The following is a 23,552-nucleotide window of genomic DNA, read 5'->3' on the forward strand; positions in this document are numbered from 1 at the left end:
AATAATAAAACTGAATTTTGCAAAAAAACATAGTTTTACTATGTTACCTTATAAACTTTTCAAATGTTCCTCCTTTTTTCAAAAATTCATAACTTTTGAACCACTATGCCGATTCTTATGATCGACATATGAAATTAAAGCCAATTAACTAATGATTTTTTGAAAAACATATTATATTTGCAAAAATTTTGGATTTCGTTTACGTAATTTTTTTTGTTGTTTTCATGGCTTTTGACTTCAAAGCGCTATAATTTTTTTTCAATGTATTTTAGCCGCATATGAATATTGAACGAAGACTGAAAATCAGTTAACTTCGAAAAATCATAACTCAAGAACGATAAAAGTCACATAGCTGATTTTTGGATATGTTATGTAAAAATACCTCGGCGCGCTCTATCTTTAACTTTCTTCTTCTTCTTCTTCTTGTTGGATGACACTAACGTTTCCAGTGGAACAGTGGAAAACACGCCTTGAATATGTTCTAGAGTGGCAAGCTCTAGAATACGTGTGACCACAGCGTAAGTCGAAAGAAATTTCCTTGAAGAAAAATCTCCCGACCAGAACGGGAATCAAAACCGAACCCCCGGCATGATAATATGGGACGCACTACCTTTAACTATGCAAACTATAAAAAAACAAACGCAATCAATAATTACGAAAACAAAACCTAATTTATTTCTTGGTGTAATATTTTTTGAAAGAATACTAGTTCATTTGCTTCAATTTAATATGTTGATTATTTATCGGTCCAGTGGTTAAAAAACTATAAATTTTTGAAAAAACCATTGTGAGAAAATGTTGATTTTTCGGACCATCGGATGACTTTGGAAAACCTTTTTTTGGAAAAAAAGGTGAAAAATTTGATTTTTCGAACCACCCCAAAATGGAAACTAATATTTTGCGATAAAGAACAAATCTACCATTTTCCACGAAAACCTGATAGCCACTATATGTGTGTCGCATGGAATGGCTATATATAGGATTTAAATGCCATATGAGAATACGTAATACATGTTCCATCAGGGCGTTGCCAAACTACATGTATCTTCGACAAAACAACACATTATTTTGGAGTCTGGCTGGAAGTGTTAACCCACCAGCTAAACTAACCGGGTATTGCACCGTCAGATTATCACAGGTTCCTGGAAAATTCTCTCGAGAGAATAATCTTGGACCCTATGGGCATCATTAAAAATACCTTGAACAGTTTTCGATGTGAAAGCAAACATGTCCTGGGATGATATAATCCTTATTTGTACATATAAAATCGAATTAATGTATGTCTGTCTATTCAAATGATACTTTTGTTTTTTCCCAAAACTCGGCACAAATTTTCCGGACAACCCAATTTGTCCTGATTTCCCCTGATTTTTATTTTCATTCTTCTTGATTTTTGAAGATTATGTTTATTTTCCAGGTACTACTATTATTGATTGTAAATATCGGGAACCGCGAATTTATATCTAGGAACAATAGAACTGAAATAGAGAAAAAAATGTAACGTAGGTCACTGTAATCTGAGCTTGTGACAGGTTTGTCACATGTAACATATGAGTTAGAAAATTCACTACTGGTATTATAAAGCATCGTTCAGGCGCATCCAAGCTTGGTTGCGTACATTACTGCGTTGTATGGGTTGTTGAATTTTGACCAAAAAATATTTAATGAATCGCATCCTCATCTGTGATTCGCATTATTTTTTTCAAGAGTCTTCATACAAAAATGACTTATATTCCAAAAACTTTAACAGATAGAAAGTTGACGTATTCGACAAAAGTTCATATTTTGATAAGATCTAAAACTTTGTCGAATACACTATATTGCTATCTTGACTTAAAACAAAATTAGGATTGGTTGTATTTTTTTTTCAAAGAAAACATAAAAAAGTTGTTGGTAGAAAAACTTTTTCCCTGTAGAAGTGCTCATATTCCGATGTATGGACGACTTGTTGGAAATTTTAGGGGCTATTCATATACGGGTCGGACTCGATTATCCGGAGTATTGATTTTTTTTCACTCCGGATAATCAATTCTCCGGATAATCGAGTCAAAAAAAAATGTTTTTTATTCGTTTTTTTTGCATGTATTTTTTTGTTTTTTTGAATATAAAAGAGGAATTTGATTTCTGATTCATCCCCTTAAAGTCAGAAAACACCTTTCTCACATGAAAAAAAAATTTATCCAGATTCTCTCAGGAGATGATAGGCGATCATATTTGATAAAAAAAATTCTTCTACGCATATGTTCGAAGTTCAATAATGACAGAGTTATAGAACTTTTTTTCTGTTTCGGACTCTGTTGCCTCAAACTGGCTCTACATTAAAAAGTACGCTACGGAAGACAACTCTGTTGCCTTCATTTGAAAGATGAGAAAATTTAGTATAGGATATAATAGTGGAACATCTAAATTAGTGTATTTTAATAACATTTTGGAAGTGAAAAACTTAAAAGTTAATAATTTTTAATGTGTTATTATTACTTTTATCCTAAAAATTGTACTAATTGGATTGTTCCTATCAATTAAAGTGAAGTTCTTTAACCGCTCTACAATTTGTTTTTTGACACCCAAATTCTATCTTTCTTAATTTGACTGCAATATCGATATAAAGAATTCCTGGTAAAAAATCAAGCAAAATCTCCAAAAATCACGATTTTTACCCCACTGTACATGTAATAGCCACTCAAATTCCACCTTAACGTTGAAAGGTTACATTTCTTCTTGAAATAAGTTATATTAGGCTGTCAAAAAAGTCCTGTGGTATTTCCGCGAGGTGTCGTTGTAAGCGCGTAGTTCTAGTTGTATTCATTGTATCGAGTCATACTATAGCTTGTTGGAAAGGTATTTTTGCGCGCTATAATCTAGTCCTTGACAGTGTTTTGTTTGGTTAAGTCGTTCGTGAGTTATAGTGTCGCAAATATGGAGCAAAATAAAGAGAAAATCCGACATATTTTACAGTACTACTATGACAAAGGCAAAAATGCATCTCAAGCTGCCAATAAAATTTGTGCAGTTTATGGACCCGATACAGTTTCCATTTCCACCGCACAACGATGGTTTCAACGTTTTCGTTCTGGTGTAGAGGTCGTCGAAGATGCGCCACGCTCCGGAAGGCCTGTCGTCGAAAATTGCGACAAAATCGCTGAATTAGCCGAGAAAGACCGGCATAGTAGCAGCCGTAGCATCGGCCAAGAGCTGGGGATAAGTCATCAAACCGTTATTAACCATTTGAAGAAGCTTGGATTCACAAAGAAGCTCGATGTATGGGTGCCACACACGTTGACGCAAAAAAACATCTTTGACCGTATCGACGCATGTGAATCGCTGCTGAATCGCAACAAAATCGACCCGTTTCTGAAGCGGATGGTGACTGGCGATGAAAAGTGGGTCACTTACGACAACGTGAAGCGCAAACGGTCGTGGTCGAAGCCCGCTGAAGCGGCTCAGACGGTGGCCAAGCCCTCATTAACGGCCAGGAAGGTTCTACTGTGTGTTTGGTGGGATTGTCAAGGAATAATCTATTATGAGCTGCTTCCCTATGGCCAAACGCTCAATTCGGACCTGTACTGCCAACAACTGGACCGCTTGAAGGTAGCACTCATGAAGAAGAGGCCATCTTTGATAAACAGAGGCCGCATTGTCTTCCATCAGGACAACGCCAGGCCACACACTTCTTTGGTGACGCGCCAGAACCTCCGGGAGCTCGGATGGGAGGTTCTTTTCAGGGTGTCGACTCAAATTCCGAAAAAAAATTCCCTGATATTCCCTGATTTTCCAGTACTTTTCCAGAAAAATTCCAGATATAGACTAGTGATCAAAATTTTTATTTTAGTTCTGTTTTTTAACAGCTAGTAAGTATCTATGAAGGCTAGAACAAGTAAATTTATGAGCGAATATAATCCAATAAATGAGTTTTTTGTATTTTTTTGTTTGAATTATACAAAGACTGAGAAACGGCGTAAAAGATAGAACATGATTTATTCATGCAGTTCATGAAAGATGCTTAAATACTAATACAGCAGAAAATTTTATTTATTTTGATTCGGATGAGTTTTACAAAACAGTTGATTTCAACAAAGCGATTTTTTCTTGCAAACTTTCGGCTTCCTTCTGTGCGTTTTCCAAAATTTTACTCCGTTTGATCTCTAAAGATTTCGCTTCTGCTTCTCGTTGACGTTTCATCATCTTTGACGCATTTGACGCAAGATCTTCTTTCTTACGGCGTTCCTTGTCTTCTATATAAAGGGAGTGAGAATTTCGAACTCGTTGAATTAGCTGGTTCGAAATTTGTATTGATGCTATCTCTCCAGCGTGAAATACAGCGTCATAAATTTGTCGCTTAGCAACAACCGATTCCTCACGCATGTTTTCAAAAAGACATTCAGCGTTAATGGAAAAGCCCCTCTCAAGGTTGGCGTTTCCATGCGAGAGACAGCAGATCATTTTTACGATGGTAAAAAGTTCCATAAACTCATCCCCCGATAGCAATCCCTTCCAGAAATGGTCCAGTCGTTCATTTTTCCGATCATAGTAGGCAAACTTGTTGCTTTTGTTGCTACCAACTAATTTTAAATATTGTTTCAGTGCCAAGTCTGCTGAAGCTCCACTGATACGACCAAAATCCATCAATATAGTTAAAAGCTTTTCGAATCGTTTTCCAGCCAATTTTTGATCGGAATCAATGACTGAAGGGTCAAGAGAGGATGCGGCTTTCGTCACAGGATACGTCAATGGCGATCGCTTCATAAGCTTTAGAATCAGTGCTTTCAAAAATCCTTTGCATTCCAGACGAAATTGCAGAATTTGTTTTTGGGTCAATTTTGACGAGTTTTTTAAAACTTTTCTTGTTTCAAAACCCAATACAATCTCTTTCATTGGTAAATGATTCTTGGCTTCATTGATCTCTTCTATTGTTACCTGAAAGAAATGAAAACAGTAAATTTTATTCAAATAGCAATAAAATTGCTATTGGATCAATCATTTGATAGAATGAATTATCCACAAGAGATTAAATATACCTGAGTGATGTTCTTTAGCTGATCGATCTGCATGAATCTTCCCAATATACTTCTAGCCATTTGACTCAAATTGTTATACAAAAATGGCACCATGGGATTATCCGTTTGGAACTCGCGCAAAAATGGTTCTACTTCAGCGGCAACGGATTTGAAAAAGGTCAACTTAGCCAACAGTAGAGGATCTTTTAGACACTCAACTACATCGACGTACGAATCTGATTTTGGTTCAATTTTGTCATTCTGAACACCCTCAACGAACTTCCTTATATGAGGAGTAATCTCCACAGCTCTTTGTGCTACGTTAATGTTTTCCAACCATCTGTGAGCGCAAAACTTCAGTGGATACACAGCACTTCCCGAATACGATGTGAATAAAGCGCGTCGTGCTGGAACATCTTTGAAGATGTGATAGATGCCTCGCAGGTACTTCGTAACATTCCATCCAGAGCAGCGAACACCTTCCTTGAATGCACCGTGCAAAATATGCAATCCGCAGCTACCTAAATCCAAGAGCCTTTCTTCTCCATGTTCAAAGTCCATTTTCAGCTCGCGTAAAAATGACCAATTCACGTTGGGACCATCCATCGACACCTGAAGAAGCTTGTTTAAAGGGATATTTCCCAGGCCTTCTTTAAAAGCTGCATGTAAATCTGTTGCTCGAGATCGTCCCAAGAACATTGAGGTCATGTAACGAGTTACCACCTCCTTCTTTTCTTCATCCCAAAATCTGACATTTAGATCCATTTGCTGCTTTTTTGTAGTCTTATTTAAGGACTCGTCAAAACCAACGACAATGCAGTTTGTATTATGCAGAGTTTTATCGAGCTCAGATTTATAATAGGGGGCAATGCCAAACAGCATCATGTAGCTCATTTTATCACGGCCTAGTTGAACCTTCTCAGCAATCTGGCTATCATGAAACATTGTTCTCAATACTACCATGTCCTTTTCAGCTGTGCGGAGTGATTTGTGACACATAACTGTTTCCAAACACCACAGGATCTCAGCTTTGATGGTATCGTTTTTCAGCATGAATTTATCGATAGTTTTCGAAGGAGGTAGAATGCTCGCAGAGGAAACTGAAGGAATCGCAACAGTAGGTACTGATTCCACAGGTGGATGATCATTTCTAGCACAACTGAATCCGATATTCTTGGAAGTGCCTGGTTCGAACGTTTGGTGTGAATCACTCATTAGATATTTGAAAATATTTCCGGCTGTGGTTCGTTGACTATGCTTCTTTGATTTCATATGACTTTTGAGAGCCTGTTTGCCCATGTTGCTGAGAACTATTTCACAGGAACATACAGAACAGTATGCGCATCCTAGCTTAGTGTCAATTCGTTTCAACCATGATGAAAACTCCGGGTCATGCAACCAAACGCCTTGGAACGTGGTTTTGCTTGCCATTTCGAACTAAGTTCTACTGGATTTCCTATGATAAAGATAATAATTATCAGTAAAAAAGGTCACTGTAAATTGTCAGTACACTACACCTTCGCTTCAGTTGATAGTCGGGGAAGAATGCCAGACAACCTTATGATTTTATCGTACCTCTCTGCTAAAATAATGAATAAATTATTTTACTGTATTCACCGATTATAAAATTGGCTCACCCACCTCAACTTTAACACAAAGCGAGCATCAACAATCACTTCCATTAAATGAAATTCAAACTTAAATTTTTGCAGTTCTGTTTCTGCCTACGAGCACCAACAGTCGCTTCCGTTGAACGAAATTCAAACTTAAATTCTTGCAGTTCTATTTCTTCTTACGCAAACACATCTTTCAAATGGTCGAAAAAACAGCCCCGTGACATCGCCTATCTTACTGGCTGTGCTCGGAAAGCGCAAATATATCAGCTGTCAGTTGCATTCAACAATTGTCAAACTGGTGCTCGAGATGATGGTATCTGATAAATAACGGCTTAACACGGAGTTGGCAAAAACTGCACGAAAGTAAAAGACTTCTACTTTCGCGCCATTTTCACAGACAAAAACAAACAACATACACTGAAGTAAATGTACACATAAAACCTGGAAGGCTAAAAACTTTTATATTTTATATCCAACGAATTTCATTTTTCCCTGATTGTGGTAAAATTCCCTGATTTTCCCTGATTTTCCCTGACCATATTTGAATTCCCTGATATTCCCTGATTTTCAAGGATTTTCAAGGTAGTCGACACCCTGCTTTTGCATCCGCCGTATAGTCCGGACCTTGCACGAAGTGACTACCACCTGTTTTTGTCCATGGCGAACGAGCTAGGTAGTCAGAAGTTAGCCACAAAAGAGGCCTGTGAAAATTGGCTATCCGAGTTTTTTGCCAATAAGGAAGCGAGCTTCTATAACAGGGGTATTATAAAGTTGGCATCTCGTTGGGAACAAGTCATCGAACAAAACGGCGCATATTTGACTTAAAACAGATGATTGTAACTAATTTTATGAACAAATGAAAATTCAAAAAAAATACCGCAGGACTTTTTTGACAGCCTAATATTTGAAATATGAAAAAAAATTATTTTTTCTCAAACTGTATATAATCGAGTCCAACTTTGTATATAATCGAATCACATATAATCGAGTCTGTGTATAATCGAGTCCGACCTGTATCAAATGAAAGGGATTGACACAGTTATTTATTAAAAATGCAAATCCAAAATAGCCGCAACCACAAAGGTGCGCCAAATGTATATTTTTTTCTAAACCACATCAATATGGGTATCAAATGAAAGTGCTCGACTAGAAGAACATAGCAGATCATGAAAAATTCAAATCTAAGATGGCCACAGTCCGCAAATAACTGATTACTTTTTAATGTTTTCATTCAGATTGCCCTGTTTGTATGTATGTTTGAGTGTTTGTAGGATTGCCCCACATTGATTGAAATTTGACCCCGTTCCTGATCACTGATTGTTCTGAAATTTGGAACATACCTTTAATTATACTGCCATTATAAAACTGCTTGAAAATTCAATTTGGCCGCCCCTAAAAAATGGCTGAATGGCTCGACTTGGAGAATAGACTACATTATGAACAACATAAATTCGAAAAGGTAACCTCCACTAAATAGTCGACTATGTATTTTTTGCATTCCCCTCAATACAGGGAAACTTCGATATAGCGTAGCCTCGTTATAACGTACACATTTTCAAAGTCCAAAGGAATAATTTTTTAATAGTATTTTTCTGAAAGAACAATGAATTATCTGTATTTTGATACTAAAGCTTGTTTTGTACTTTTAACCAATCCCGAAGTACAACTGTTTTGTGATTCCGGATTCTAAATGAATCAAATTTTAATCAACAGTACGAAGGAAAACATCAAGAGAAAGGTTGGCTTCGTCTTCTAGTTGAATTTATCCCTTAACCTTACTCAAACAGTAACACAATAAAGTAATATAAGCTACGTTTCTGAGTTCTTTATTATGTTTCGATATAACGTACAATTCGATACAACGTACAATTTTGAAAGTAAAATGTACGTTATATCGAAGTTACCCTGTATTATTATCAAATAAAATGATTTGACTATTAGAATACAGTAAATAATTAAAATATTCCGAAGAAAGTTAGGTAAGAAATAAAAATTTAAAAAAAGTTGAATGGTTTCATTGTAGAGATACCATTGTAGTATGCTAATGGTACAGATAATTTGCTAAAAACTAGAAAATAAAATAAATAAAACAGCTTTTGAGGTTATACGGATTAATGTACTAAAAGCTAGAACATAATTAGACAAGTAACAGTTAGTAGTTATCACATTCGTTTTGTTCCCACCGAAATGTGTTCCCTAACAGAGATTTCTAAACCAAGGTGCCTGGAGAAATCGGCATTTCAAATTCATGCAAGTCGGGGGTATTTTTGTTCCGACTGGAATGTGTTTCCCTAACACAGACTTCAAATCTATGGAGAGTGGGGAAATCGGCATTGCGAATTCATACAAGTCGGGGGTATTTTTGTTCCGATTGAAATGTGTTTCCCTAACACAGACTTCAAAACCGAGGTTTCTGGGGAAATCGGCTCTGCAAATAAATGCAAACTGCGAGTACTTTTGTCCTCGCTTGCCGTTGTGCAGAGTGGAATATGTCTGTCCTAACACGATCTTCTAAACTTAGGAACCTGGGGAAATCGTGCAGACACTAGAAGCGAATGAACTTCCCAGTTTCAAGCAAATTCGAGATTCGAGAAGTATGTACACTTTTGGGATGTAAACTTCAGAGGGAAATGTAAAATAGAATAATCGTTTGGTAATTATTTTTTTGTCTTTATTGGAAAGATTTTCAGCCTTAGGCTGGTTCATCAAACGTTTGATAATTCTTCCGTACATATATTTTGTTCTAGTCATAATACCAAACGTAAAATGTCTGTCATTAAATTTACTTGTAACGAAGAACAATCAATCACAATAAATGAATTGACTTTACATGGCATTTGTTCAATTTTTTTACTCACAAAGCAAATATATTGAATTCAATTGAATTTGGAAACTGTTTCATTCAATCAAGAATTTAATCAATACAAACGAATGGTAGTTCCACGTCAACCTTGCGGTTATATCATAGATATAACCCACAAATTTTTTTTTTCGAATATTTTAAGTATGCAAAGTTGCTTGAACGACTCATGTCTTTACACCCACAACGTTTCACTACTATCTGAGATGGTGCTGCCAACTCCTAAGACGAGTTGGCATGAAATTCGTCTATAATAAAATAACCACCCGAACAACCCGGACACAGTGGAAACAGGAATGAAGGAATAGTCGTAAATTTTATCTCTACAACATATTTGATTGCGAATTGCAATGGAGACGTAATATTATGATTAATAATTTAGCTTGGGTTTCCTCAGAAGTCAGGAATTATAACGATCGCATTAGTCAACAGTTATCGAGAAAACACAATTTCCCTTGTAAATTAATGGCCAATGACCCGGCAAACTCCGTTCCGCCCAAAATGGATTTTTTTTGTCATCTATACCTTCAAACATTTACGTTTTCTTACTAAGCGCACGTTCATGGGTCCAATCGCAGAACTGTTCATTGATTCTTCTAATCTTATAATTGACACTATACAATTTCCTTTCACTTGTCTTCGGAATATGTTTTCCACACACATACACTTGATGAGATATCTGATTATACATATGTTTTGCAGATAGCGAAATTATAGGAGCTCTGGATTGCCTTTTCAGGTATCCGTCATATGGCTGAGACTCCGCGTTTAGGAAATCACATCACTTACTGCAGTGAATCCTGATTTTTTACCCTTTCCACTAACACTTATCCTTCCCGTTATATTCGCTAGGAAACCACGCTATAGAGGCAACCCTTCTGGGCTTCGGGCGGCGAATATCATACTAACATTCCTTCCTTTCCTCTGGTGACTTAAGGAGGTCGCCGGTGTCGTTATTCACTATTTTAAGCTGGATTTATCGAAACTTGCATAATGAGAATGATGTCCTACTCCCAAGCGTCATTTGGAGGTTCTCTGTGCAATTTCGCTGGTTCAGGTCAATGACGGAGAGCAACTACGAATTGTACAGTCTACTTAAGCTCATGCTCCATTTCGATATCCATTTTTATCAGATTCAATATATCATGGTTTGTTACTACGCACATGGCATGTTCTGAATAAAATTAGTTCATTTGTGATATTTTTCATAAAGCTACCTGTGCAACCAAAACATGTTAACTTTGGGAAATCATAGCTCAGAAACGAAAAAACGCCTCTCTGATTTCTGATTAGAGTCAATGTAGGGTAAATTATTGATAAAGAGAATCATTTGGAGATCAGATCCAGCCGAGGTTTGGCGCCTTTCAAAAGGTTCTTGGGATTTGCTGTATGCTTTTATTCCATAAAAATCAAGTCGATGCTATAGACTGCATGTACCATTTTACAAAGCTGATATGAAGAAAATAAGAAAAAAAAGTTAAATATGTTTCTTCTAGTAGTCGTCGAGGGTTTTTTTCTTTGTACAGAACAACGGTTCCTATCAGGCGTATATATACATATTTGGACGAAAACGGAAGAAAAACCTTCCAATCTTTAACTTCCCTTCCACCTTCCCTCCAGGTTCACACATCTCGTCCCATGTGAATGTAGAGTGGAGAGCAAAAAAAAAACACAGATTGTGGCCATGTCGGATGCCAACAAAAGGAGCGCTTTAATCCGAAGATAGGGGAAAACGCGTGACTTTCGAGTAGCAAAAGCGTTTGTTTTCCTCGTCGTCTCTTTTGCAGCTTGTTTTCACCTCCTTTTCTGCGACCACTTGTAGGGTGGGGGTGGCGCTCGATAAATTGAACACACTGAAACTGTTGGCTGATAGCGTGCGTTTCGGGAGATAACAAAACAAACTTTTCTTTTCCACCGAGCAGATCTAAAACCATCAAGCCACGTAAAAAAAATTCTATCAAAATCAACGTAGACTATGTTCTGAAAAAAAATTGAGTCGGACACGTATTGAAAAACACAACGATCGAAGTTGTACACGAATCTAACTTGGTAAATCAAATCAAATATATCAAAGATATATATATTATATAAAATATATTATATCAAAAAAATAATCACGGTTTTTGAATTCACGTCACTTGAATTTTAAATACCACATGAGATCGGTAGTCCGTCCGATACGGTACATCTACAAAGACCGACCAGACTCATGCGAGAAGGACAAACTGAACGAGAGGAAGCTTAGAAAATCAGCAAACCAAACGAATGATTGTTTGTAAGTTGAAAGCGAATTTTTGTTTACATTGACTCGGCTCTTTCGCGTGTGACTCTCTGTATAAACGAAACGGCACGCACTGTTCGAAAGCTATGCTGGCGAGAAAGAATGCACCAAAATGCACGATGGTTTTATAAACGTATCATTGAAGATAGGGAAACACTTTCATTATTGAGAAAATGAACAGAACATGAAAACCCAGGGGTGAAGAAAATGTGTGCCACAATCGAAAGAGGCGCTATCAGAAATTCGACCACATTTGACCTTTTCAATTGAAAAAGCGGCATGACCGCATGCTTGACTGGATCAATTATGCATCTGGAAGACGATACTCTCTGTGGTGTCATCAGGTGTAACACCAAATGAAACCCGCATGCAAATCAATCTGTAGAAAATATCAAATCGGCACTATCGGAGCGGGTGTTGGACTGAGTGAGTCTTCGAAGCTCTGTCGTGGCAGAGTCAATATAGTTTTGTTTCCATGAAAAATTTACCCAACTTCTCACGGCGATGAGCACAAAAAACCTGCAGATTGCTTACGATGCCGTGTGTGAGTGGCCTTCGTAACCTTTCACTATGTTATGGTGTTCTTTCGTGTGTATGCCGCTGCTGTTGGCCCCAAGGAAAGTAGAATAATGCGATACCGGGCAGTTTCTTCTACAAACCTTCCTCCGCTTGACTTGTGTGGACGAATATAAACAAGAGAAAAAAGTGTACGTGTCATAAGTAGAAGCTGTATGACTACAGATGGCGTACGATTAGATTGGATTTTAATGCAAAAACACTGGAGGCTTTTTCATGACGTCTTTAACGCAGATGGGTGACGGGAAATTGCCATAGGAATGCGGATAAGCTTATAACATTTTTAATTAAGTTTCATACATTGTGGCCAGGTAGCAGAATCTGGGGAATTTACAATTGTGTAAAATACAGTTGTGAAGATCATGTATTTTGCATGAATTGATCACGCCGTAAATAGTCATTAAATCTTGCTCTTAATCATTAAACTAGCAATTGAATTTCATTTTTTAAGAACAATCAATAGAATAAATTTAAATTTTTTCGAGGGCCCTATGCTCAACACTGTCGCTGGTTGATAAGAAATTATTTCGGAAAATGTTTTGTTTTGGACGACGAAAGTTACATCCCACTTTCGAAGACGCACATTCCCGGAAACGATCGATACTATTTCATGGATAGTTCTATTGCATCTCCGAGCATAAGATATAAGTTTGAACGGAAAGTGGTGCTGTACATTGTCATTTCCTAGAGAGGTACATATTTCTTAGTTATGGTTTAAGGCCACTGGTTTGGCTCTCAGTCAAGATGTGTACCAGAACGAATGTTTAAAGAAAATTCGATCCCGTTTCAACAAAAAAAACACCATGCAGATGGACAATACGTGTTTCGGCCGTATAAAGCGCAACCGAAGATTTCTTCGGGATTGAGCTCCTTGGTGTACAAAAATAACTAGTGAGACACGAATTGCAAACAGTTGATTGATAGAACCAATAGATGCATTCACAAAGTTGACATGAAGGCCGCATAACGCTTCTGTTCCGGTATCAAACGGAACCATCGCCGATTAACCGATTACGGACCGGTTTTAAATGTTTTCAAATTTTTTTTTTTCAACAATGGACAATGTATCTTTAATTTCAATAAAGCAGATCTTCTTCAAGTATGTTTGTCTTTTTGACAGCTTGAGAAAGAATTCCAAAAAATTCGACAAGTGCTGGTCAAAGAACTAGCAACATTTAAAGGGAATCTCGAAGACTGACCCATCTCAATCAGCAGCATTCATCAGTCTACAATCGCTTGTTGCAACGCGGATGCGGAAATCCACATCCGCCTTTAGAGGTGTCTACGCGACCGAGCTTTAGAGACGGTTAAGAGACGATACAGACCCTGCAGACATTCTATGGGCAGCCCGAGCTACTTATTCATTCACTAATCGACAAATTTCATCGCTAGAGATGGGCAAACCGTTCACGAACGGTACGAAAGAACTAGTTCGCTGAAAAGAGTGAACGAGCGGTCGTTCTTTTTCAAAGAACGGTAGTTCTCCCCACGAACTGATTGCGAGCGAACGGTTTGTGAACGAACTGATTCCGTAAGAACGGTTTGCGAGTGAACTGTTGGAGAGTGAACTGTTTGTGAACGAACTGTTTGAGAGTGAACTGTATGGCAAAGAACTGATTGAGAGTGAACTGTTTGGGAACGAACTGTTTGAGAACGAAGTGTTTGCGGCCGAACTGTTTGCGAACAAACTAGTGCAGCTGAACTGATTTGCGCTGGACGGAATGGATAAATATAACGAGAACGCTTGTAAGGAAAATAAAACGATTTGTCATTTATGAGCAAAATGCATGTAACTCATGGTTTATTTTGTTAATGTATACTCAATTTTGGATTAAAAATTAAATTAGATTTTCGTAGTTTTAAAAGCAAAACTATATATTTTCAATTTCATGTATTTTTTCAATTCCGCGTAACAATCATATACTTTCTGATTATCAGAAAAAATCTGGGGGAAGCTGGGGCGATTCATGGATTAGGTAAACATAAAATATTATAGTGAGGGCATGTTGAGAAAAAAGTTTTTTCGTTGCTTTCAATTCATTGTTTGGCCTATTGCGTGTACGTGTTATCGTGATTGTTTGTATGATTGATTGTTAGTGAAAATCGCTGCTGATTTTTTTGTCTGAATGAAAATTATAAAATATGATCTTACATGGAACCTGTGTGTTGTCCAAAAAGAGAATATGAAAAATTGCACATATGTTGTGCGCATCAAATTATTACATAAACTTTTGTCGATCAATATACATATTTTCACATACAGTTTGTGACTTTTAAAGAAGCAGCTTATCTTTCCCCACTAAATTTCAAAAAATAAAAATCCCATACGTACACTATCCAATCCAACGATATCAATTAATAGCTGTCTATTGATGTTGGGTTGCAGCTAACATTCTATGTTGTTCTTAATACCGCTGAACGAAAGAGCGAAAGAACGGTTCAAAAGAACTGATTCACTTAGATGAACGGTTAGTGAGTGAACCGTTCATCAAAGTGAACTGTTTTGCCCATCTCTATTCATCGCGTGTCGGTGCCTAGGCATGACTGACTGGACACTTTGATCGATTTCGGAATTTTGGCGCAGAATCTTGTGGATCACCTCGACAATTTTTGTCAAATAAGGTGGAGGTCCTACAGTGGTGGAAAAAATAATAGGTGTAAGTATTCCTTAATTATAACCTATCATATATAATGCGTAATAAAACGCCATCTTTGTGTGAGATTGCTTATATTATGAACAATTAATGGAACAATGTTATCTGTGAAAATCAATATTAGTTTACCGTAAGCGAACGTAAACTTTCATTGACCAGTTTTTGAGTGGGAAAAAATATAACTGTTTTACTATACTATACATCGTGACGTGACTTTTAACATAAATTGGCTATTGATTTACGGTTTTCTGTGAATTGAAATAGTAAGTCTGTACTGATAAACTAATATTTCATAAGTTGGCTTTAAAATTTTGCTTTTTGTTTACAGACATCGTCGTGGTAAACATTGCAGTCCCGATGAAAGACGGCTGATCAAAAAACTGCTATATGAAGGTGAAACCTTTAAAGAAATAGCAGAAACCACCGACTGCTCACAGAATATGCCCTGAAACACCGGAAGAAATAAAAAACACGAGGACAGAAAAGGAAAACTAGTTTTAGGAACGACCGCCGATTACTGAAATTGGTGAAAAAAGATCTGAAATTGGTGAAAAAAGAAGCTTGTCCATTCTCCGCCAATACGTTGCGTATTGAAAAGTAATGGATTTCCGACTAAATACTGATAGTTCACTCAATAGAACATAGCTACTATTCATTTGAACAGTGAATATGTTTTCTTTTTAATTAATGGTTCGCACCTATTTTCTTGCAGTGTTTGGATTTCGACCAATATCGAATGATACACAATGTGTCATGCAAGTAACCTCTCACGAATATATAACCAAAATGAGTGGATTGTTCAGATACTTGTATGAATGACAGTAATCACTTGTGTTACACTAAATAATTAAACAAAGAGAGAGCGAAACAAATAATTAAACAAAGAGAAGTGCATGAGCACAGCCATCCCCAAAGTAGTCGCCTAGATGTGGTCCCGAGGGGATTGAGTAGAGAGAGGGCTTAGTTTTGGTGGGTGCTGCCCCCACACGTCGTCCGGGTTACTTGTATCGAGCAAAACAGCTACGCCTGACATTAGCATTGAGGAAGATAGCTATCTGCTAGCTGGAGCGACTTGAATAATCATGTGTGACTTGTGTGACTTGAATAATCATGGTTTGTGTTCGTGCCGAAATTATTTTGAGCATCCCGAGTGAACGTGATCCACAATAGCCAAGTGATATTGTGTACTTTTTTACTCACACAATATCACTTGGTCTCATTCCTCGTCGATTATTTGCAAGAGACGGACACACATTGTCCGTCCTCCGCTACAATATCGAAGCTGGAAAGTTTTTTTTCCCCCTCCGCCAAAGTGATTTTTGGTTGTTTTTTTTTCTTTCGCCCATTGGTGACAAGTTACGTGCCAACGCATCCGGAACAGCGAGGAAGCAGCACCTCTCCAGCGACGCTGGACCGGTGTTCTGTGAATTGGTTCCATTGAGCGTCACATCTGTATCTTCACCAAACATCAAACAGAGAAGTACAATAGAATAGTTTTTGCCGTCTCGCTACTGTGCTTATACCGTAGCGTGCAGCGTTGTATAGATCCCTGAATAGGGTTGTTCAAGTTGCTCGAACTCATCAGACTAAATTTTTTTATTGAGTTTTTATTTATTAATTTTTTTTTTTTACGAAATTATTGTTTTTTTTTCAAGAAGATTTTTGATTTGAGCTAGTTTTTAGTTTAAGTTAGTTTTTAGTCTAAGTTAGTTTTAAGTTGAGTTTTTGCGCGAGTGTGTGCGTGTGAGTTGTGTGTGTGCGTGCGAGTTTTTTTTTCGTTTTCATAGGCGGTTGCGCACCGTCTGCGCAACCGTTATGACATCTGCTGATGCCAATGTTGCGCGGACGCGTTATTATCAACAGTCCTCGAAGGCACCATGGGTTGTTTTCTTTCGGCCCAAGGAAAAAGCTTTGAGAACTCTTGATATTTCAAGAGATGTGCTGCGTAATTATAAGGGCGTCTCGATACATAAAGAGAGACCGGACAAACTGCGTGTAGAAGCACCGACTTTTGATGTGGCCAACAAGATTGTTGACCACGAAGTTTTTAACAGTGTGTATCACATCTACATCCCTTCTCGAGATGTGGAGATAGAAGGCGTAGTAACCGACGCGAGTCTGAGTGTCGATGAACTAAAACAAGCGTCGGGTTCCTTCAAAAACTCGATGATTGGAGATCTTGTAAAGATCCTGGATGTTAGAAATCTGCACTCAGCATCTTTGGAAGAAAATAAAAAAGTTTATAAGCCCTCGCACTCTTTTCGAGTTACTTTCGCAGGTTCTGTTCTCCCAAACTATGTGAAAGTAGAAAATGTTTTTTTCCCAGTGCGCCTGTTTGTACCGCGGGTTTATAATTGTACCAAATGTAAAAAGTTGGGACACTCGGTTAGCCACTGCGGCAACAAATTTCGTTGCGGCAAATGTGGCGATAAACATAGTGAGGATTCTTGCACTCAAACAGTGGAAAAATGCATTCACTGTGGCGAGAATCCTCACCCTCTACAAGAGTGCCCAAGGTACAAACAGCATTCCGATAAAGTGAAGCGTTCTATCGCTGGACGCTCCAAGCGGACTTATGCTGAAATGCTAAAGACCGCATCAGCCGCTCAAAATGAAAACCAATTTTCGGTTTTGTCATCTCAAGAATCGGATTCTGATTCTGATGAGGGTCATACTTCGGCTGCACCAGAATGTTCAATAAAGGATGAATCATCAAAAAGAAAGCTCTCTTCACCAATGGTGCACCGTAAGAAAGCTAAAATGACCCTCGGAAGATTGTCTAATTCCAAGGGTAATAGTAGCAAAAAAACGAATCCGAAGGCTCCTTCTCAGCCAGTTCCTGGTTGCAGCAAGGATTTTACGTCATTACCCAGAGAAGAGAGAAATAAAAACGCTGCTCCTCGATCTTTTCGTAGAAAATTCGCGTCTAATCGAGGATTGATAGCTTTTTCGGACATTGTGGACTTCATACTAAACACGTTCAAAATTCAAGACCCCCTCAGAAGCCTTATTTCTGCCTTGCTTCCATCTTTAAAGTCTTATCTTAAGCAATTGACTGCTTCATGGCCCCTCCTTGCATCAATCATATCTTTCGATGGATAATTCACCTAACGTAGTGGAAGATATGATCAATGTGCTACAATGGAACTGCCGTAGTCTAGTGCCTAAACTAGACTCGTTCAAATTTTTACTTCAAAATTATGATTGTGATATATTCGCTCTTTCCGAAACATGGCTTTCTTCTGACACAGAACTCAACTTCCACGATTTTAATATTATTCGCCTGGATAGAGATGATTCCTATGGTGGAGTACTTTTAGGGATCAAAAAGTGCTACTCTTTCTATAAAATTCCTCTCCCAGCTCTATCAGACGTCGAAATCATCGCTTGTCAAATAACAGCAAAGAATAAAGAACTCTGCATAGCTTCAGTATACGTTCCCCCGAATACTTCCATTAGCCGTAGTCAACTTTGGAATCTAATTTCGATTCTCTCAACCCCAGTTCTAATTTTGGGTGACATGAACTCCCATGGTACTGGGTGGGGCGATCTTTATGATGACGCTAGGGCGGCTATTTTTTACGATTTATGTGACGATTTCAAATTGACTATCTTGAACACTGGTGAAGTGACACGAATTGCAAAACCTCCGGCTCGGGAAAGCCGACTCGATCTATCTTTGTGCTCAAACTCGCTATCATTAGATTGTCAGTGGAAGGTCATCAATGATCCCCATGGTAGCGATCACTTGCCAATCAATATATCAATCAAGTCTAGCCCGCAATCCACTGAACCATCTCGAGTTCCATTTGATCTAACAAGGAACATCGACTGGCAAAAATTTGCAACGGCGGTAACAATCGGTGTCGAATCAATAGATATACTTCCACCATTGGAAGAATATCGATTCTTCGTCGATTTATTGTATAAAAGCTCACTGGAAGCACAAAAAAGAAAAGTTCCAAGTGCTTCATTTAAAAGAAAACCAGCCACTCCTGGCTGGGACGATGAATGCACAAAATTGTATTTGAAAAAATCTGATGCTTTCAAAGCTTTTCGCAGACATGGAACATCCACACACTTCGAGGAATATTCAAAGCTTGAAATACAGCTGAAACAATTAGTTAAAGCAAAAAAAACGCGGTTACTGGCGCAATTTCATCTAAGGTCTTTCTCGTGAAACCTCAATACGCACCTTGTGGAGGGTAGCTCGCAACATGCGTAACCGCTCATCTACCAACGAGAGTGAAGAATACTCCAACCGATGGATATTCGATTTCGCTAAAAAGGTCTGTCCAGACTCAGTTCCAGCCCAACATATTCTTCGAGAAACGTCTCCGAGCGGTGGACCTCTGGACAGACCATTCTCAATGCTGGAATTTTCTATGGCTCTTCTTTCATCGAACAACTCTTCACCCGGAAGCGATATGATTAAATTCGTTCTTCTAAAAAATCTTCCCGATATCGCGAAAAGACGCTTGCTAGACTTATTCAATACTCTACTAGAAAACAATATTGTGCCACCCGAATGGAGACAGGTCAAAGTGATAGCAATTCAAAAGCCTGGCAAACCAGCGTCTGACCATAACTCATACCGTCCGATTGCTATGCTCTCGTGCATTAGAAAATTGCTGGGGAAAATGATCCTTCGAAGACTCGATCAATGGATCGAGACAAATAATTTGCTATCAAGTACACAATTTGGGTTTCGCAAGAGCAAAGGAACAAACGATTGTCTAGCGTTGCTTTCTACAGATATTCAACTGGCCTTTGCGCACAAGCAGCAACTGGCTTCAGTATTCTTGGATATTAAGGGAGCTTTTGATTCAGTTTCCATAGAAATTCTGTCAGACAATCTGAACAGATGTGGACTTCCTGGAATTTTGAATAACTTCTTGTACAATTTGTTGTCAGAAAAGCAAATGAACTTCACCCTTGGACAGCTGACAACTTCCAGAAATAGTTATATGGGTCTACCCCAAGGCTCATGTCTCAGCCCCCTTCTTTATAATTTTTATGTGAAAGATATTGACAGTTGTTTGGCAGAACAATGCACGCTAAGACAACTTGCAGATGATGGTGTGGTTTCCGTCAGAGGTCCCCATGCCGAAAACTTGCAAAGACCATTGCAAAATTCCCTAGATAACTTGTCTTCTTGGGCAAGGAACTTAGGGATAGAATTCTCGCCGCAGAAAACAGAACTGGTAGTGTTTACTCGAAAGCGGTCCCCAGCCCAATTGCAACTTAAGCTTTTGGGGAGAAACATTACCCAATCATTGACCTTCAAGTACCTTGGTGTCTGGTTTGATTCAAAATGCACTTGGAATACCCACATTACGTATTTGAAGCAAAAATGTCAAAAAAGAGTCAACTTTCTCCGCTCGATTTGCGGCACGTGGTGGGGAGCTCATCCGGGAGATCTCATAACGCTTTATAAAACAACTATTCTATCTATTCTGGAGTATGGCTCTTTCTGCTTTCTCTCAGCAGCTAAAAGTCACCTTCTAAAATTGGAACGAATTCAATATCATTGTCTGCGTATAGCTCTCGGCTGTATGCACTCAACGCATAACATGAGTCTCGAGGTTCTGGCAGGAGTAACTCCTCTACAGAACCGATTCTGGGAACTTTCTCTCAGAATACTGGTGAAATGCGGTATCACGAACACACTTGTGATTGAAAACTTTGATAAAATGCTTCATCTAAATATACAATCTCGGTTTATGAGAATTTATCATCACTATATTTCATCAGATATTTGTCTTCCATCGTTTACTCCAGACCGTGCTCACTTCACCATCAGCAGTTCCTCAATTGAATACGATCTGTCGATGAAACAAGCAATACTTGGGATTTCAGATCAGCTTCGACAAACTTTCATTCCCCGTATTTTTAACCGAAAGTACCAAAAAGTCAATTGCATGAAAAGATACTTCACTGATGGGTCTCGCCTCAATGGATCCACTGGCTTCGGTGTTTTCAATGAAAATTCAAGCGCCTTCCGTAAACTGCAGGAACCTTGTTCCGTTTATGTTGCTGAGCTGGCAGCAATCGACTTCGCATTGGGGATGATCTCCAACAAGCCTGCAGACCATTACTTCATTTTCTCGGATAGTCTCAGTTCGCTTGAGGCTCTCCAGTCGATGAAAACTAGTAGGCACCCATCTTATTTCCTCACAAAAGTGAGACAGCAGATGAGTGCACTGATCGAAAGATCTTATAAGTTAACCTTTGTTTGGGTCCCCTCTCATTGCTCAATTCCTGGCAATGAGAAGGCGGACACTCTCGCAAAGGTGGGTGCCCAGGAAGGCGAATTGTTTGATAGACAGATTTCATACGATGAATTTTTCCAATTACTGCGTCAGAGTTCCCTCTTGAGTTGGCAAACTGATTGGAACACTGGAAGTCTTGGGCGGTGGTTATATTCAATTATTCCAAAGGTTTCTTCGAGAGCGTGGTTCAAAGGTTTGGACTTAAGTCGTGACTTCATTCGTGTAATGAGTAGACTTATGTCCAACCACTACTCGCTAGATGTGCATCTCCAGAGAATAAATCTTGTTCAAATCAACGTCTGTCGGTGTGGAAACGGTTACGATGACATCGATCACGCAGTTTGGCAATGTACGGATAATTACGCAGCCAGAGAGTACCTATTGAATGCCCTTGAGGTCCAAGGAAGACAACCCTATGTTCCTGTTAGAGACGTGTTGGGAACTCGCGACATCTGCTATATGCAGTTGATCTATATGTTTGTGAAACGGTCTAGTATAAGTATTTAATGCTTTTGTGTTTTTCTTTTTCGTTATTAGTTTGTTTGTCTTGTCCCCCCATCTCACCGTCGCCCACCCTCGACAGCTAGTCGAACACCAGATGTTATCCCTGGTCATTATGCACAATGCTACAGTGCGTGCGGCAACCCTCGGTTGAGACAACGATACCTCATATCCATATCCCCAACCTGACCCGTCCCACAAAAATGTTGCCCTTTTAACCTCGAGTAAACCGCGAGTATTCGGTCGAATCCTACTAAACATAGAAATTAGTTGAAACTTTGTATAAACAAACCTTGAATTAGCGGCTCCGCAAAGCTTATGCGATTGAGCCTTACAAATAAATGAACTGGATAAAAAAAAAAAAAAAAAAATCACTTGGTCTGTTTCATGTTGAGCAATAACTCACAATTTCAAATCTCTCGAGAGAACAGGATTTTTCTGTTATTGTTTGATCGAGTATTCGCTTTTACAGACTAAGAACAGCTGATGGTCAGCATAAAATGGATAAAATGAACAGGAGATAGAAGTCAAAAATATACCGTCAGTTTTTGTACGTTAAGGAAATTAAATGTAGTTCGCGTTATGTTTATATGTTGTGAATGTACTTCAAATTCAAATCTGTTTTCCTGTTAAGTATCCGAAACGTCTGAACGGTTGCGCGCGAACAGTTTGAATTATAGAGGCTTCCACATTTTCAGTTCATCCACCTCTAGCCTTGAAAAAAGCCAGTTTGGAAAATTAAACTAAACTCGCGGCCTTGAGAAAGGCCATTTGGAAAGCTGTCAGGTCGTTGCTGGATAACTGATGATTCGTGAATGCTATTATTCGCGGATTCTTTGTTTATACTCAATGAATTGAAAACGGGCGGTGCTTATATTGCAATATTTCGTTTACATAGTCCGTAGAACAAACTCTGCATTTGCTAAGTATATTTCATATAAACGTGCTGGTATAGATGAACAAAACTGACTAAAGGGATCACTTTAGAATTTCATATGCTTCCCCATTGATTTTCATGGTATTTTTGGCATATAACCCTAACGCAGACCAAAACGCATCAGACCTAAAAATAATCATTCAAATTCATTGATTCGTTTTCGCGTCACATCATTTGTTCGATCCGTGAGGCGGAAATTATAATGGATTTTCAAATGGTAAAAAAACACATTTTAGAAATTAAAATTATGAACGAAAATCCACTTTTTTGTATCAAATATGTACTAATACAACACAAGAGTAACTCGTTATTTTGCAATTAGTGAAAAAATCCTGAACGAAATTTGTGTCTGATAGTAATCTTATATTATAATGATGTGGTGTGCTGGAAATATCAGGAAATGTATATGATAATCATTAAGTAAGATTCAGTACTACGTGTTTAAATGATCAGATAACACAATTTAAAAAGCTTGAATAATTTTTTGAAGTATTTTGACTTGAACTTAAACTCGCTGCTAGGAACAATATTCGTTGCAATTCATGGTAATGAATTCCAATCTGTTGCCTTTGTAATTCAAAGTATGAATAACAGCTAAGTTTTGAACCTATCTCAAAGTCTTGTCTTGCGACTTTTGACGACAGAAGTCATCCAGCTTCCACTGTTGGCAATGAAGACCAATCATGTACTAGTGGGCATGTTACCGGTTTGTTACACGTAACGTTTTCTAAATTTCTACAATTAAAGATTTTATAATTTTAGGCTTCAGTGAACTGTTTTAAGCCGAAATTATATGATGAATTCGAATACACATTTATTTACCCAGTTTTCATGATATAACAGAAAAAAAGAAGCTTCGCT

The 23,552-nt window shown here is 38.2% G+C and overlaps 2 protein-coding genes across 3 annotated transcripts in view; both read right to left on the reverse strand.

The window, feature by feature from the left end:
* Positions 1–23,552, reverse strand: part of LOC129768209 (polypeptide N-acetylgalactosaminyltransferase 1) — a 41,835-nt gene that overhangs the window by 16,674 nt on the left and 1,609 nt on the right. The gene's annotated exons all lie outside the window — the stretch shown is intronic.
* On the reverse strand, positions 3,728–7,196 carry LOC129768208 (uncharacterized). Of its 2 annotated transcripts, XM_055769689.1 has the most exons (3): positions 6,512–7,196; positions 5,016–6,450; positions 3,728–4,914 (listed from the first exon to the last, which is right to left on the reverse strand). In XM_055769689.1, the coding sequence occupies exons 2-3, from the start codon at positions 6,423–6,425 to the stop codon at positions 4,051–4,053; spliced, it is 2,274 nt and encodes a 757-aa protein (XP_055625664.1). In that variant the 5' UTR covers positions 6,426–6,450; positions 6,512–7,196; the 3' UTR covers positions 3,728–4,050. The 2 variants fall into 2 exon arrangements, with proteins under 2 accessions (XP_055625664.1, XP_055625663.1); XM_055769688.1 differs by having other exon boundaries at positions 5,016–7,196.

The sequence above is a fragment of the Toxorhynchites rutilus genome, chromosome 2 (genome assembly GCF_029784135.1).
Source record: "Toxorhynchites rutilus septentrionalis strain SRP chromosome 2, ASM2978413v1, whole genome shotgun sequence".
Classification (NCBI taxonomy): domain Eukaryota; kingdom Metazoa; phylum Arthropoda; class Insecta; order Diptera; family Culicidae; genus Toxorhynchites; species Toxorhynchites rutilus.